The sequence below is a fragment of the Barbus barbus genome, assembly GCF_936440315.1.
Source record: "Barbus barbus genome assembly, chromosome: 39".
Taxonomy (NCBI): domain Eukaryota; kingdom Metazoa; phylum Chordata; class Actinopteri; order Cypriniformes; family Cyprinidae; genus Barbus; species Barbus barbus.
Window position 1 is genome coordinate 25327350 of NC_136717.1, and position 15988 is coordinate 25343337.

At 39.7% G+C, this 15988-nt stretch overlaps 2 protein-coding genes across 2 annotated transcripts in view; one reads left to right on the forward strand and one right to left on the reverse strand.

The window, feature by feature from the left end:
- Nucleotides 1-15760, reverse strand: part of LOC306858805 (conserved oligomeric Golgi complex subunit 5-like) — a 78638-nt gene extending 62878 nt beyond the window's left edge. The window contains exons 1-6 of the mRNA XM_079399547.1: nt 15682-15760; nt 15383-15522; nt 15171-15228; nt 14021-14075; nt 13780-13849; nt 10595-10715 (exon numbers count right to left, since the gene is read on the reverse strand). Coding sequence (XP_079255673.1) covers nt 10595-10715; nt 13780-13849; nt 14021-14075; nt 15171-15228; nt 15383-15522; nt 15682-15730 — 493 coding nt within the window. The 5' untranslated portion in view covers nt 15731-15760. The remainder of the gene's footprint in view (nt 1-10594; nt 10716-13779; nt 13850-14020; nt 14076-15170; nt 15229-15382; nt 15523-15681) is intronic.
- On the forward strand, nt 984-13353 carry LOC306858810 (G-protein coupled receptor 22-like). Its single transcript, XM_079399553.1, has 4 exons — nt 984-1288; nt 2250-3180; nt 3415-4747; nt 12895-13353. The coding sequence occupies exons 2-3, from the start codon at nt 3131-3133 to the stop codon at nt 4709-4711; spliced, it is 1347 nt and encodes a 448-aa protein (XP_079255679.1). The 5' UTR covers nt 984-1288; nt 2250-3130; the 3' UTR covers nt 4712-4747; nt 12895-13353.
- Nucleotides 15761-15988: the final 228 nt, after the last annotated feature.

The window sequence follows — 15988 nt, forward strand, 5'->3', positions numbered from 1 at the left end:
TCCCTCACGCCTCTCCCAGTGGGCTGGAACCTGGCGTCTTACCTTCCGCTCCTGGAACCTGCAGTTGCTAAGCACAAGTTAATTCACCCAGGGCTTCTGGAGTTCTGCTTCCACTCAATGAGCATCAGTCACAGTGGCATTATCAAGCTAGAATCACACAAACACACTCAATAGGGCAGTTTATACAACGGTAGAGAGATAACGACATAAAGAGAGTGGTCATTACTGACTGACTATGTCGAATGAAACAATAGCTTTTGTAATCCAAGGAAATTGAGCTTTGGGCCACTAGTTTGAGGAATTGTCTAAAAATATTAGAAATATGAACACATACTCTTTAAATATTAATGCTCACCTTGAAATATTTACAAGTATGTTCAGCTTGGTAATTTGAAGCCTTTTTGTGATATTTGTGTCATCTACAACAATAGAGTTTTGAATTTGGTGAGAAAAGTGATGTTCCATAATTAGCCCATTCCTCCTCTCCACAGCAGTGTGCACCAACACGCCCACACAAGTGCGGCAAAAAAGGCAGAACCTAAATCACGCTTTACGCAAGGTTTGTCATGTTTGCATTGTGAAGACTCAGATGGAGCCCATGCCTTGCAAGTAAACTCACCCACATGCTGCTCAAGGCTATTACATGGATTTTATTTACTCACTCCTAAACTGACGATGCATGGACAATTTAAGAATTTAAATAAAAAGTTTGCAAGAAAGCAGAACAGAGAAGTAGTGTGTTTTGTGATAATGTCAACAAAGAGTAAAATTGACCTGTTGGTAAAAGCCCTATTTGAGCAACAGGGGAAGAAAGGGTTACAACTATTACTGGAGACCAATCGGGAACCAGAACAGTGTTATAAACCACAGCAGAGACAGGGAGGAAGGGGGAGGGAAAGCGAGAGTGATGAGGGAGGTGGGAGGGAAGAGAGAGAGAGAGCGAGAGCAAAAAGAGGAGGAGGAGAGAGATGAGTAGGTAGGGCATTTTGAAAGTGTTGAGCGTAGGGATGGTGAGAGAGAGAAAGACTGAGAGGGAAGGAACAAGGGAGAAGGAGAGGAGCAGATCTCTAAGCGAGATGCATGGCACAACATCCTACAACATCTGACTTCCCTGCCCCCCCCCTCCTTGACAGGCAAGAGAACGCTCACAGCAAGGCAGATGGAGGAAGACAGCCAGACTCATCCCGTCAGATAAGCATGCCCTTTATTACTGGTCCTGGCATGGCTCTACTCAAACTGGGGAATATATGGGCTACCAGGTCACTCATTCTTATGGCAGCAACGAGAGGTAAAAAGCTTCAACTTTCTGTACTCTCACATCTGCTAAAGGGAATGAATGCTATTCCATACAAGGCATAACTTTAAAGATCTGTACGAAGCTGACAACTTTTACTTTTTAAAATACTGTGCAGGGTTGCTACCAAGAATGAATAAATTTACGTGACAGTATGCTTTAAATTCAGAGCAGTTAGATTCTATGCCTTGGACAGGAATATGAATTGATTTAACAACTGTTTTGAAGAAAAACTGCACTGTCTTGCTTAGATGCTTGTATTGCGAAAAAAAAATAGATGCATGCTGTATTTTGATGTGAATGCTCCAGTGGTAAACACAGTAATTGACACATTTAACTCAATTAATGTATGTGGAAAGAGCAAAACTGAGTAATCGAAACCCATCCAACCCATTATCCTCTTAAGGGGAAGATGATGTGAGCGCTCTTGTCGCTATTACGGTCTCTGGCTAGTGCTGAAAGTTGCCTTCCAGCTCAGAAAAATAGAGGAAGAGTGAGGGAGATGCTTAGAGATGTATAAGTATTCTGCTTCACATATATGGAATATTGCCCATGTAAGCATGGTGTGGGAGTACTGCAAACCTGCTCTGCAAACAACCACTCACAGTCGCTGTGGGAGTCCATTATTCCAAAGGAAAATGAGTTTAATGAGTTGGACTTAAGGCTTCTCAACTAACAAATTACACCAGAGACACCTTCAAAGACAACAAGTTGGCTTTGACTGGGGTTAATCTTAAAAAGGCAATTGGAAAGGTGCACAATCATTACAAGGTCTTGGAACAACCAGAAACCATTGATTATGGACAAATGTTTTATGACAAAATTAAGTTAGCGTAAAATTACTTATATCAATGCTAAGATGACAAAACTAACCTTAAGAGATTTTCAAGATCATTTATGACTTGGGTGGAAAGACAAAAAGTAATTCTAACTCTCACGTTTTTGCACCTACCAGCAGCCAGAGTGTGAAACCACAGAAGATGGAGCCCCTGTTCCGGTGTCCTACATGAACACTGTGAAAAAAAGAGGGTAAATATATGCCACGCAGTGCACCGGCCAGACTACCTCCTTCCCTCTGGAAACCGGTGACCTTGTTGTGATTACGGTGTACTGCTGTCTACCGGCCTGGTCTCCTGGAGCTATATTGTGGCACAGCAGGTGGGAGTGTGATTAACTCAGGCGGAATACAAGGGGCCGTGGACTCTGTAGGAGTCGGTGCAACTTTTGTTATATAGTGAGGAGGGAATGCCGGTCCTGACCTGTCACACTGAGGGAGATAAACTTCTTCTTGTGGTTCGCAAAGTCTTGGAATAAACAATGAAAAGAGAGGACTTTTGCAAGGATGGGACATGGTGCTGTCCCTGATCATTTCTGCAAGATCTGTTCGGCCAACACAAAGGACAAAAGGCTAAAAACAAGCCTGAATACAACACAGCTTTCATGTCAGTACCACGTGGATATTACAATGCACAAACCCTTCCCATGCTCTGAAAAGGAAGAGCAGAGTGTTTCCATCTCCCACATCCTCCCACAGAAATCGGAGGATGCAAGGGAAAGAGGTATGAGCTGTTTAGATGGTGTTTAATCAACCCTACAGAGAGGTGTTTGTGGAAACTGGGGTGTCCTCGCTTGTCCAGTCTGTGCCATGCTGGGGTTGAGGACAGCCTTAGCTGATGCATTTGGTAAATATTAGCTCATTTAAAAAAACTAAAAAAAGCACAGAACGAAGCAAGTACATAACAGAATGGCACTGAAGGAGCAAAGGACACTGCTGAGATAGAGGCGTTGGAGTATGGTTGGCGTCTATGACAACCTGCCAACACATCAACGCTTTGGATGCATTTGCTACACAAGCTCCTAACGAGGACAGTGAACACAAGGGAGGGGTGAGTTTCGTTTATCTGCATGTGCAAAGCAGATTAATGTTTCATCCTTTTTACGTTCATAACTGTGGTCCTTTCCATTCACATTCTTGTTAGTTGCCAGCTAGAATTTGACTAAATTAACTTCAAGTCATATTTCAGAAGCTAAACAGTTCTGGCATTATCATACACTCAGTAGCATGTCAATGGAAATACATGTTGTGTTTAAACAACCATCTTCTGTCTTTGCGTGTGCAGGAGAATGCATACCCCTCCTGTACTGGGATTCCAGACCATCATGAGCAACGTCACTGTCCTCGATAACGTTGAACCTCTTGACTTCGAAATGGACTTGGACACTCCTTACCCTGTCAGCTTCCAGGTGTCTCTAACAGGTTTCCTGATGTTGGAGATCGTGCTGGGTCTCAGTAGCAACCTGACTGTGCTGGCTCTCTATTGTATGAAGTCAAACCTGGTGAGCTCTGTCAGCAACATCGTAACCATGAACCTTCATGTGCTGGACGTCCTGGTGTGTGTGGGCTGCATCCCACTTACGATTGTGGTGGTGCTTTTGCCACTGGAAGGCAACAGTGCGCTCATTTGCTGCTTCCACGAGGCTTGTGTGTCTTTTGCTAGCATAGCTACTGCTGCCAATGTCCTGGCCATCACACTAGACCGCTATGACATCTCAGTTCGGCCTGCAAATCGAGTTCTAACAATGGGACGAGCAGTGGCCTTATTAGGGTGCATTTGGGCTTTATCGTTCCTAAGCTTTCTGGTACCCTTCATAGAAGAGGGTTTCTTTAGCCAGGCAGGTAACGAAAAGAATCAGACAGAGGGGGAGGACCCGTCAAACCAATATTACACTGAATTGGGCCTCTACTATCACCTGTTGGCACAGATCCCAATCTTCTTCTTCACTGCTGTGGTCATGTTGGTTACTTACTACAAGATTCTGCAGGCGCTCAACATCCGCATTGGCACACGTTTCCATTCGGCGCCCAAGAAGAAACCGAGAAAGAAAAAGACCATCTCCATGACTTCCACTCAGCCAGAGTCCACCGATGCCTCACAGAGCAGTGCGGGCAGGAATCCGCCTCTGGCCATGCGTACCTCTGTGTCTGTGATCATAGCCCTCCGCAGGGCGGTCAAACGGCACAGGGAACGCCGTGAACGACAAAAGAGGGTTTTCCGCATGTCGCTTCTTATCATCTCCACCTTCCTGCTTTGCTGGACACCCATCACCGTGCTCAACACGGTTATCCTGAGTACAGGGCCGAGCAACTTCACTGTGCGTCTCAGACTGGGCTTCCTGGTCATGGCTTATGGAACCACCATTTTTCACCCGCTGCTCTATGCCTTCACTCGGCAGAAGTTTCAGAAGGTTTTAAAGAGTAAAATGAAGAAGCGTGTTGTGTCAGTTGTAGAGGCTGACCCTATGCCCAATAATGTGGTCATCCACAACTCATGGATTGACCCAAAAAGGAACAAAAAGGTGACTTTTGAGGAGACAGAGGTCAGGCAAAAATGCCTCTCATCAGAGGATGTGGAATGAGCTACTGGGCCAATTTAAGGCAAACATCCGCATCAGGTACAGAATCATTAAAAAGGGAAACCACTAATCCAAAGCAGTAATGAATTTAAGTGTATTAATTGTACAGTATCTCAAGAGGAATAATTTATTACTATTTATTGTAATGGTGACTATTGTAGATGTCATAGATGGTAAAGTGTAAATACTGCATGTGTTTTATTGAAGTGGTCCTAGAGATTGTACATACATACCCAAGTAAAGTAGAAACCACAAATGTAAAGATGTTGAAATTGATGCTCCTGGGTTTGTTCATTTGCATTAAATACTCCCAAAAACAGCAGAAGATTTATTTTTGCTATCAAGATGAACCCTGCACAACTGTGATAACACTGGGTCGTATTTCTCGAGTAGTTTTTTTTCACTCTGTAGATGTTCTACGTCTTTGTTATCTTTTGGCTTCAGCCACCTCAACTTTTACTGTTGCAAAATATAAGATAAGCACTGTTAAGAATTCACTCTATGAGTTTCATTAAGTGGATATTACCTGCCCTCCTCCCTGCATTAAAAGGAACAAGATGGCTATATTATTCAGGTCAACAAGTCACAGGGTGCACTTACAAAGCAAGGTCTGCTTCTTTTCAAAATCACTTGCATGGCCAGTTGGCATAAAAATCTGATCTTTTTATAGGGATGAGGGACGTGGCTCACAGAATATCGTCCAATAAAGCTGCTGGAATATGAAGTGGATGGGGGTGTCAATGAAAAGGTGTTGATTCCAAATACTTGACTTTATGAGACCTATTGAGCTGATGGCGTTTGATTATGGGTTAGACTGGATTAGAGGGTGATAACTGTATCTTTTGGCAGCCTACAAAAATAATCACCTTTGCATTGCAGCAATGAAAGGTCACACACTGTTCAGTATGAGAGGCAAAGTCATGTCATTAAACAATGAAAATTAAGTAAAATACATAGTCATGAGGGGCAGGTTAATTCCTGACTGAGTTGACATGTTCAGTTTCAGGAATGGATGCAAATGGTGTTGGATGATTGCTTGCATTAATAAAATGCTATTACAATCAAATCATTAACAGTGCTGAGACTAATATAATTTGTGTTGTCATACAACCAGATAATGTTCTCAAGGGGGTATCTAAGGTTAGTAAATAGAGGTGTGAATATCTCAAGGGTGTTACATATGACACTGTAGAGCCCCTAAATGCTAATTGAATATACTTCATCAAATAAAACAGCTTTTTCAAGCACTAAAAGATTTTCACACATTAATTCTTTCAGTTCATGCTGGTTTAAAATGCAAAAATTATATACACAGGGACTGGCAGTTACCCAAAGCGCATCTCAGTTGGGTAGGCTTTAAACTTGATTGAAAACCCATCTGACAGTTTGCTTATGATTACTGCAGTGTTAGGAACTAAACATTACTAATTTTCAGCTTATATCATCAAGTAACTGTTCTACAATTATACGTTCTTGAGTTTATCTATAGATAAAGGGTCAGAGCCAGGGCTGATTCATATTTAGAGATCACACAGTGAGCCGAACAAGAGAAAGTGGGAGCTGAAGTGCATGATTGATGCATGTCTTTTATGGAGTACAGGTCTCTCAAAACAGTGACTTACTGTAATAAAAGCTGCATAATTTGAAAAATCTGTCAATGCTGTACTCGAGTCCCCGCTATCCTGTGGCTCTATGCTTTAACATCAAGGGCAGCTTAGATGTACTCCCAGACAACTCCTAAAACTCACATGGCAGATTCTAAGAGTCCTTTAGGCTATATGCAACAGATCATACAGAGGCCTGTGGAGCTGTTACCCTGTGATGACTTGACCGAAGGTTTAAGGTTGGCCATGAATAGAGGCTTTCTTGTTTTGCTGTAAACAAGCTGTATAGACATTTCTGAGAGGTATGTGGGGAAAAACATAATATTTGCAAGCGAGCAATGGGCCTTCTGCCAGTAAAAAGGGCTGGCAAAACTTGGACGGCTCTGCTTACAAGTCGCGTTCAGGGCCTGAAAGCATCCAAAGTCACGTTAGCTCTAATGCAAAGTACTGTTTCATTGCTAATGCCGATAAAAAGAGGTTAAGAATGCTGAACTAACTGGTATTGTTAATATTACATGCATCTTGATTTAGACCCCGGTAACTTGGTTAGCTTTTTTTGTTTGTTTTACACAACACCAACCAAAAACTTAATGCACCTAGAAAAAAAAAAGGAGGATAAAATCTTATTTGAGCGGCACCCAAGAGTCAAATGTTCTCTCTGCCAGTCCCCATATCCACAACCACACCACAAACCACATCACCTCTTCGTCTTTGAAAATCTAGTTAATTGGAGCATCCTTACCTTTCCATTGTCTGTTTTCATTTACTCAATCTATTCCTCTTACCTTGCTACACTGATCGCGACATCCATATGTCACTCATATATTCCCAGAGGAGTGAGTCACTGAGTCCAAAGTCCTGTGATTGACATTCCATCTCCATCTGACAGGCAGATGCAGTTCAAGTGATGTAGAAAACAAACAGAATTAAATCCCTTGCACTGAATCTTCGGTATCTGTCCACTGAAAGCCATTCGCTTTGTCAATAGACAAATTTAGCCAAGGTACTATGGGAGTTTTAAATGGGTGATCAGTAATAGCAAATGCTGTTATGTATATACAGTACTGTATAAATACAAAACACACAATATTATTTCAATATATAAGGTAACAATGTACGACTTTTAAGTACATTAACTCACATATACCCCCGGTTTCACAGACAAGGCTTAAGCCTAGACCTAGACTAAAATGTAAGTCTGAGCTGATTCAAATGAAAGAAACTTGCACTGATTGATCTTAAAATATATCAGTGCCTTTGTTTTGTCTCAAGATGCACACCAGTAATGTTTTTTTTAAAGCACGTTTATAAAAATTACTTAAATGTCCTAATTGAACTATGGCCTAATCCTGGCTTAGGCTAAACCAGGTTTTTGATATATGACTGTTTCCCAAATCACCTTTCTTCCTGTCAATTCTCAGCTCTTGACATTTATCTGACTTTGATTTCCTCTCCCCAATAACAGCCTCATTCCTTCAGTTTGCCCATGTTATCCCACTCCAATCATCTCATCACGGCTGACAGCAGTCACACACATGTCCTCCACCAATCAAAACACATTCACCTCCTTCCACTGCCCTAGTCAATCTTCCCTTCAAGCCATTTAGAGTTCTCCCTCAACTGTTCAATCCATCTGGCCATCCATCCATACCTTACATCACTGGGAAGGGATTCATAAATCATCTTAGCAAGATGGTGAGCTGTCATTATTGTGTTAGGACCGCCATAATTCAGAGCTATTTCAGGCATATGTTTTGTGTACGCAGTGAGATAAACCAAGAAAATAACAAATGGGCTGCAAAGCTAATGACAAAGATGAATGGAGTGTTTTGAATTTATGCCATACAGGCCACTTTGGTAAAAAATGATATATGCTGCCTATCCATTCAACACTACGCTGGAACACAATGAGGTCTCAGTTAACGTCTCACACAGTTATGGTAAACAGGAAAGCGATTTGCCAATTAAACCTTCAAGGGTCCATTATCATTTACTGATTGCCTTGTTTACAATCCAATAACATGATGTTATCAGCATTTCTATAAATTCTCAAGCTCGACCCAGTCACTGTCCAACTGCACCTCGTCAGGTTTCTTGAAACAGCGTCTGAGGACAGCGTGCACTAGACAGAGACTGACTTCGAAACAAAGAAAGCAGTTTAATTGCTTCTACGGTTTCAGGGCTGCAACCTGCTGTATTTGTGATCTAGCATGTACCGTAAAACACAGTCAAAACAGACAAAAAGCTTTCCTTGTAAGGCAGCGTGTTCTTAAACAAGTTGCCTAATGGGAGATTTGTTAGACAGCTTTCTACGTTGGATGCCAGAGAGGCGCACATACAGATAATGATATCATCTCAGACCCTGGCTGGTCATGTTATACCTTGAGGGGGTGGAGGGAAGGCATAAAAGCTGAGCATCCAGTAAAAAAAAGAAAAAAAAAAGACGGGTGCTGTTAGAGCAGTCTAATTGTCTCTTCTTGGATGGTGACGCTAATGCAAAGATGTCTCTGTAATCCATTAGCTGGGTGAGACGAACCCAAATATGACCCTCACTTTGACATGATAAATAATTCAATGGATGGAAAACATGTTACTGAATCATATTGTGTCACAAAGAGAATAAGTCTACAGCTCAGTTCCAAGAGCTAGACTGTTGCCTTTTAAGGAATTTCATAACCGACTGATTTGGAGCTCTAACAGGAAGCAACTCACAAACAGAGCTTATGCATGTGGTAAATGCAAAAATCAGCATGCCCTCCGTATGCACAATCGGAAACTACTGTCCGCCTGCATTGATTTAGCTTCATTTGAAAACAATATGCAAATAGAAACCGAGAAAAATCACCTTGCTGATCTTCCCTGGAATTTATCCCACAGGGCCTGGGACTCAATAATGAAGCATGTGTTTACTGTATCACAACTTGGAATAAGAGCACACTGAATTTGCATTGCACTATTTATCGGTCTGTATGACATCTAGGCAAATGTACAAACAAAAGGTCAACAGAGTATGAGTCAATATGAATCTGATATTACAGCCATTAAACCCATGACCGAAAACAAATTCTCTCATTTCAGATCGTCTCCACAACCACATGAGTTCCAGACAATAATATGCCAATGTTCTATGTTCTCATTTTACTTTTGAAATGTGGCTTTTATAGTGAAACAGGATTGTCAAAATCTGTGGGACAGGCTTTAATTTGATGCAACAGAAATTGATTGGATCATGAAAGGTGCTCTCTATATAACACGAGAGGGGTTGAGGGCTGACGTCACCAATACGACCTGGAGCGTGCATTAAGAAAGTAAATGGGGTCAACTGTGATTCCATGTCTACTTTAAGCTCTGTGAGATTATTACAATGCACTCAGGTCACTATTGGAACTAAAGTCACTTGTAAACGCAATTCGGGTCATTGCGTTAATCAAGGGGGTTTCGACGACGCATAACCTAAAATATCTCCTAAGCAGGTCAGACAATTTCAGACGGTCCTCACACCTGCGTTACAAGCTCAGTAAAACATTTAGGCCACAAGAACAGGGCTGACCTGGAAACCGTACAAGATTGAACTAATGGCATTTACACAAAAGTGGAAGTTGCTATAGCTTTGAATAATTGCCATTAGTGGCCTAAAAACAGGAACACAAAATTCAACATTGCCAAATGCCCATACAACCAAATCCTATATGAAAAACTGCCATGATGTTAGAAAAATAGGTACACTTTATGGTTTCATGAAGAACCTTTAACTTCCATGGAACGCCTCCATTCCACAAAATGTTCTTTATAGTGGAAAACGGTTCTTTAGATTATTAATTTTCTTTAGAACAATTGGAAAAATGTATGTATTTTTTTTTTTTAAGAACATTCATTGAAAGGTTCTTTGGAGAGCTCAAAATGGTTCTTTTATGGCATTGCTGCAAAAAAAAAAAAAAAAGTAAAAAAAAAAAAAGCGTTAAGGTCATTGCACACTGAATCTGAAATTTTCGCTTGCGATTTTTCGTATTCATCATCCTTTCCTATCAAAATGCATGCTACGAATGCGAAAACGCAGAAAATTTATCCGAATTTTTTTATGACGGACGAAAATTTCGCACTCAGTGTGCAATGACATTTACACCAACTTGCTTTCTGATTAGCCACCATAGACGTGATACAACCCAGTAAAGACAACAGAGGTAAAGTGCTGCCACTCGTGCAGAGTGCTCCATTATGAATAACCGTTTTGAAGGACACGAGAGATGAGTAAAGTAGAGGCTCTTCGTGATCGGTCACTCACCCAGCTCGTTGAGGCTCTGGGCAGCTTTAGTGATCTCTCTGCTGCCCCCCTGCAGTTGCCCCTGCAGTCGTTTGCTCAGGTACAGGATGCGAATAATCCTTCTCAACAGGTCACACGCCACCTGTCAGACAGAATAATATAAGACATCTCATTCCTGCGTTCATCAAATAACATAAACCCCCAGTTTCACAGACATGGCTTAAGTCTAGTCCGCAACTAAAATGTAATTCTGAGTCGTTTCAACGGAAAGAAACGTGCTCTAACTGATCTTACAATATATCAGCGCCAGTAATGTTTTTTCTAAGGCATGTTAATAAAAATTACTTAAATGTCCTAACTGAACTATGGCCTGTGAAACCAGGCCAATGACTTGTGGGTCTATGATAGCCAGCACAAGCAAATATCAATGATAAGCTAATGACAATGATGTCTACATTATGATAAAGTGAAATCCTCCATCTAAAAAATTTACCATGCCAACCATAGTTTCCACACTAAAAAAAAAAAAAAAGATTAATTGAATTTACTAAATTTAAGGTAAGTGGTTGCAATCAATTTATTTTAGCTACAGTACATTTAAATAAACAAATTTAGTTCACTGACTTTCAGCATATATCTTTTTAAATTAATGTAGCTAAAATAAATTAAACGCTTACCTTAAAAAAAATGTAGTATTTTTTTCAGTGCATGATATAGACTAAAATCTGGTATTAGTGACTCATTTCATGCTACTAGTGTAAAATCACGGTATTAATATCCCTTGTAACACACATTTTGTGCTACAGACAAGAATGATAAATAGTGTGGCTTGTTAAAGGGATAGTTCACCCAAAAATTAAGATCATTTGGTAACCATTGACTTCCATATAGAAGTCAAAGGCTAACAGCAACTGTTTGGTTACCAACATTCTTCAAAATCTATTCTTTTGTATTCAATAGAAGGAAGAAACTCATACAGGTTTGGAACAACTTGAGGTGAGTAAATGATTACAATTCATTTTTAGGTGCACTATCCCTTTAAGGAAAAGTGTGGTATTACTAATCAAACTTATCATTTTTGTCTGGCAGACTTAAAATGGATGAAACCTAGACCTAAATTGAAGGAGGGACCTAACCTACATCTAGAGTCTAATTGGGGGTCTTTAACTAGGATAATAGCTTTTTTTCCCCCTTGCATAAATCTTTGTTAATAGACTCAGAATTAATTTTTAAGAGGTGCTTTAATCAATTTTAGATTAATTTAATTAAGGAAAAGGATGTGCATCATCCTAAATGATGTGTATCATTTAATGCATTTCACACACATAGAAATACTACAAACAGGCATTAATAAACATTTAGTTCACACCCTAACAGCCAACATAAAGCAATGCATTTGTGCTAAAATCATGCAACTGAGCCACACATTCAGTATAGTGTGGCGATGATCAAGCCTGTGGGCAGACAGCAGGTGGATGAAGGACTCGTGAAGGTCACTCTTTTTTGGTTTTCAGTGAATAGGTGCCGCTGAACTGTCCCAAAGGTACGTGCATCTGATTTTGTGTGTGTCTGAAACTGATTGTTTCGTCCTGGGGTGACAGTGCGTCAGATATTGTGACAGAAAAATTACAAAAGGATAACAGGAAAGAAAAAAAACAGCTCTGTCCCCATCGTCAGCTCTGGTCTTATTCTTACGAGGAATAAAAATAAATGATAAAAATGTGTTGCTAAAGGCAAGGACAGGAGAGACCCAGACACAAAACCAACATGCCCCATGCTCAACAAACTATAATCCCCCCCCCCCCCCCCCCCCTGTACAATAACACTGGTGCAATTCCTGCATTCATGATTTTTTTTGGTTTTGTTGTGTATTTGCCAATATTTTAAAGAATAAAAGGCTATCCACAGAAATACTATGACAACATGCCCTGCTCTCCTTTACAAATGTATTTCCTTTATATAGCTGCATGCAAAACCATGATCAGACCACTGATGGATCATCATGGTGCTATGCTGATTAGCAAACACAAAAATGCAAATGTGTTTCTACACTTCAATAAAGCTGCACAAGAAAAGGAGCAGAAAGGGGTTTTGAGAGTAAAGGAGCATTTCATAACCACAGAAACCTTTCCACAGCTGTATTTCATTCATATTTAATAACAATTCCCCAAAGCAACTAAAAATCCAGGACTGAAGACCCTGTAAATCCACAAGATGTGTGGAGTGGGACAGCTGTGGGTATTCATGCGTGTGACTGATAGAGTGTGAAAGAGACCCTTCTTTTCCAAGCCCAAATTGACTTTTTTTTTTTTCTTCTGCAGACTTGAAGCTTCACTCATGATGACATCATGAAAGCGAACATGATAAAAGCTTGGTGCAAGGGTGCATTTTCTTGCCTTGCAACACAAAGATACCAGCAGGTGCACAAATGACTTTCCTTCAGCCAAAATAGATGTTTTGAACTCTTTTTTTTTTACTACGACAATACATAGTGACCACATCTGTCAAGATACACAGAGAACAAAACGTACAGTACAAGTAGACCATGCAAGCTTCAGAAGATATGGACTATGGCACACAGGCACTATGGACTTTTTTATTTGTTGTTTTGCTTGTGGAACTTGACAGAATTTAATTCTGAAGGTCACTATGAGCGGTCACTGAAAAAAAAGACTGTTAATCTGCACAAAGATACTAGTTTTATGTTTCTCTAAGGAAACAAAAGTATATGGATTTAGAGTGACATCAGATTGAATAAATAATTACAAATCATTTAAGAGATATATGTTCATTTAATCATTTAATAGATTTATTTTTTAGATATGCTAAAATTGAGATCAATTTTTTATTCATTTATTTATTCTTTTTAGATGTGTTAAAATATTTCGAAAATCTATATTTTGTATTTTATTTATTCATTTTTTGGATGTGATCATCTCAAATCAATATTCAAAAACATCTATTCCGCTAGAATTTTTTTCCACATGCTGGGTGTATTACAAAATCTGTCTTGACTGCAAACAATTGTGAAGGCAGGGTTGTCTCTATCTCCGATGTCGAGCCAATAAACATGGAAATCAAGCCTCTGAGCGAAGGCGCAACGTGTTTATAAAGCAGGACCATGAAGAAATAATAGTTCTGCAGAATGTCTCTGTTGGAATATCCAGGGATAGACAGATATGAGATGACAGAAGTAATAAAATAACCTGTAAGCGGGCGAGCTGGGCTGTCCGTGCCACAATCTTATTGTAAGGGTCAACAATTTTGGTCCTTATCCTAAGAAAGAGAAATCAGAAATGCATAAATAAATTACTGCAAAGCATCTGACTAATTGATGCTTGCAATTTTCAATTTATAGCACATTTTCTGAAATCTATTAATCGTGCATGTGACCACCACTTTTTTAAAAACATGGACCATTTCATCGCCTTCAATGAAGTCATTTACCTGTCCACAGCACTCTGGAGAGCTGCAATTCTGGTCTGCATCATTTGTAAGACACCTAGAAGCAAAAACAGCCATAATTTCCATGCTCAGAAAGAGCTGCACTACATGCACTGCGCAAGAATTTGAGATGTGACAAGGGATCTCCCTGGTGGACAGCTGCGGAAACTGCACGTACATTCAATTCACATTTATTTGTATAGCGCTTTTCACAATACATATACCCCTGGTTTCACAGATAAGGCTTAAGCCTAGTCCTAGACTAAAATCTAATTCGGAGTGAAAGAATCTTGCACTGACTGACCTTAAAATCTATCAGTGCCTTTGTTTTGTCTCAAGATGCACCCAGTAATGGGTTTTTTTCTAAGCATGTTTATAAAAATGACTTAAATGTCCTAATTGAACTATGGACTAATCCTGGCTTAGGCTAAACCCTGTCTGTGAAACCGGGCCATAGTTCCAAAGCAGCTTCACAGAAAATGTATTTCTCTACATTAATTACAATCTGTTATCTGTCAAAGTAATGTCCATGCTTACAAATCAGCAAAAACAACAAATGCATTAAAGCTTTGATTACATGTTGTGATCATAATGATTGCAATATAAAGAAAATTTGACAGTTTTGCATGTTGATTTAAAGTTGGCATCATCTGAAGTCACTCAAATTTATCAGAGTGATTTAATGTTAATTATTTTTCAGTATCCTAGATTATAATGCTGAGACCGCTATAGGCAAGTCATAGATTATTCTCCTGAAAATTGAGGAAAACTATTTGTAAACGTACTAGGAGGAAATATATATACGCATGTCATCTCAGAATACTTCAAATGTCATTTTTATATGAAGAGTTTATTTGCAAAAAAACATTTTTATTGTGTTAGTTAGTTGTATTTTTTTTTTTACCTAACGAAAATAACCCAACTGCTGTTTAATTGGAATGCACAATGAAAAACTTGACTTTTGAAAATGGTTAAAAACGGAGTTATCCTTTTTTGCAAATTAACTCATGTTTGTGAACTATACATTTCCAACAACTTCAAATGAGCCATCATGCAGATACAAATGGTTTTGAAATATTATAAGATCACATAAAAAACCTGGTGCAAATGAGGATTGTGATCTCAAATTGTACAGCAGATAATTAAATATTACCTTCAAGAGATTCGATCCCTGTTGCCTGAGCTAGCAGATCCTCATGCCTGGCCACTACCTGTGACCAAAAACAATAATAAAAAAAAATGTGTGTTACATTTGGTATTTTTGTTAATAGTCATGTAGTTTCCAGTGCTTAGAGACGACATATAAAGCATTAAGGATATTAAGAGATAATTAATAGATCTGCACTGACAGCTGCTGTGCCTCACCTGGCAGTGCAGCTCTTTGTCCAGCTGACTGATGCCCTCTGCCAGCTCTGCCAGCTGCTCTGCGATGACAGCATGATGAATGGCTTGAGCTGTGTAGGTCTTCACATCGAAATGCTCTTTAAGGAAATCAGTATAGCACTCTGGAAGGAAAAGGATCAGGATTTACATTACTATACACCGGATATGTGTGTTACTGTGCTATTACTGCAGCTAAAGGCGCCCATCGAGATGATTAATCAACCTGGTTAACGTACAAACACATGCACACATACAGACCATACAGAAAAAGCTGGATTTACCATCTTTCAGCAGGGAATTCGCTGTTGATTCCGGACTTGCCTCCATCATTGCCACTTCAGCAGTGACGTACAACTCCTGCGTCTCAACCGGAATAGAGAGCAACGGCGATTGGTTATGAATATTAATTAGCTTGACTGACGTAACCTCATTATAAATTCGCGAACGGACAGAATGTTAATTTAACTCATTTTACACAGTTTTTATAATGTGTTCTGGTCAATTATGTAAATTATTTCTCACATTAACATTGTAAATAAATGCGAATTTCGTTTCTTGTGGATACGCGGTCAAAGGTTAAACACACCC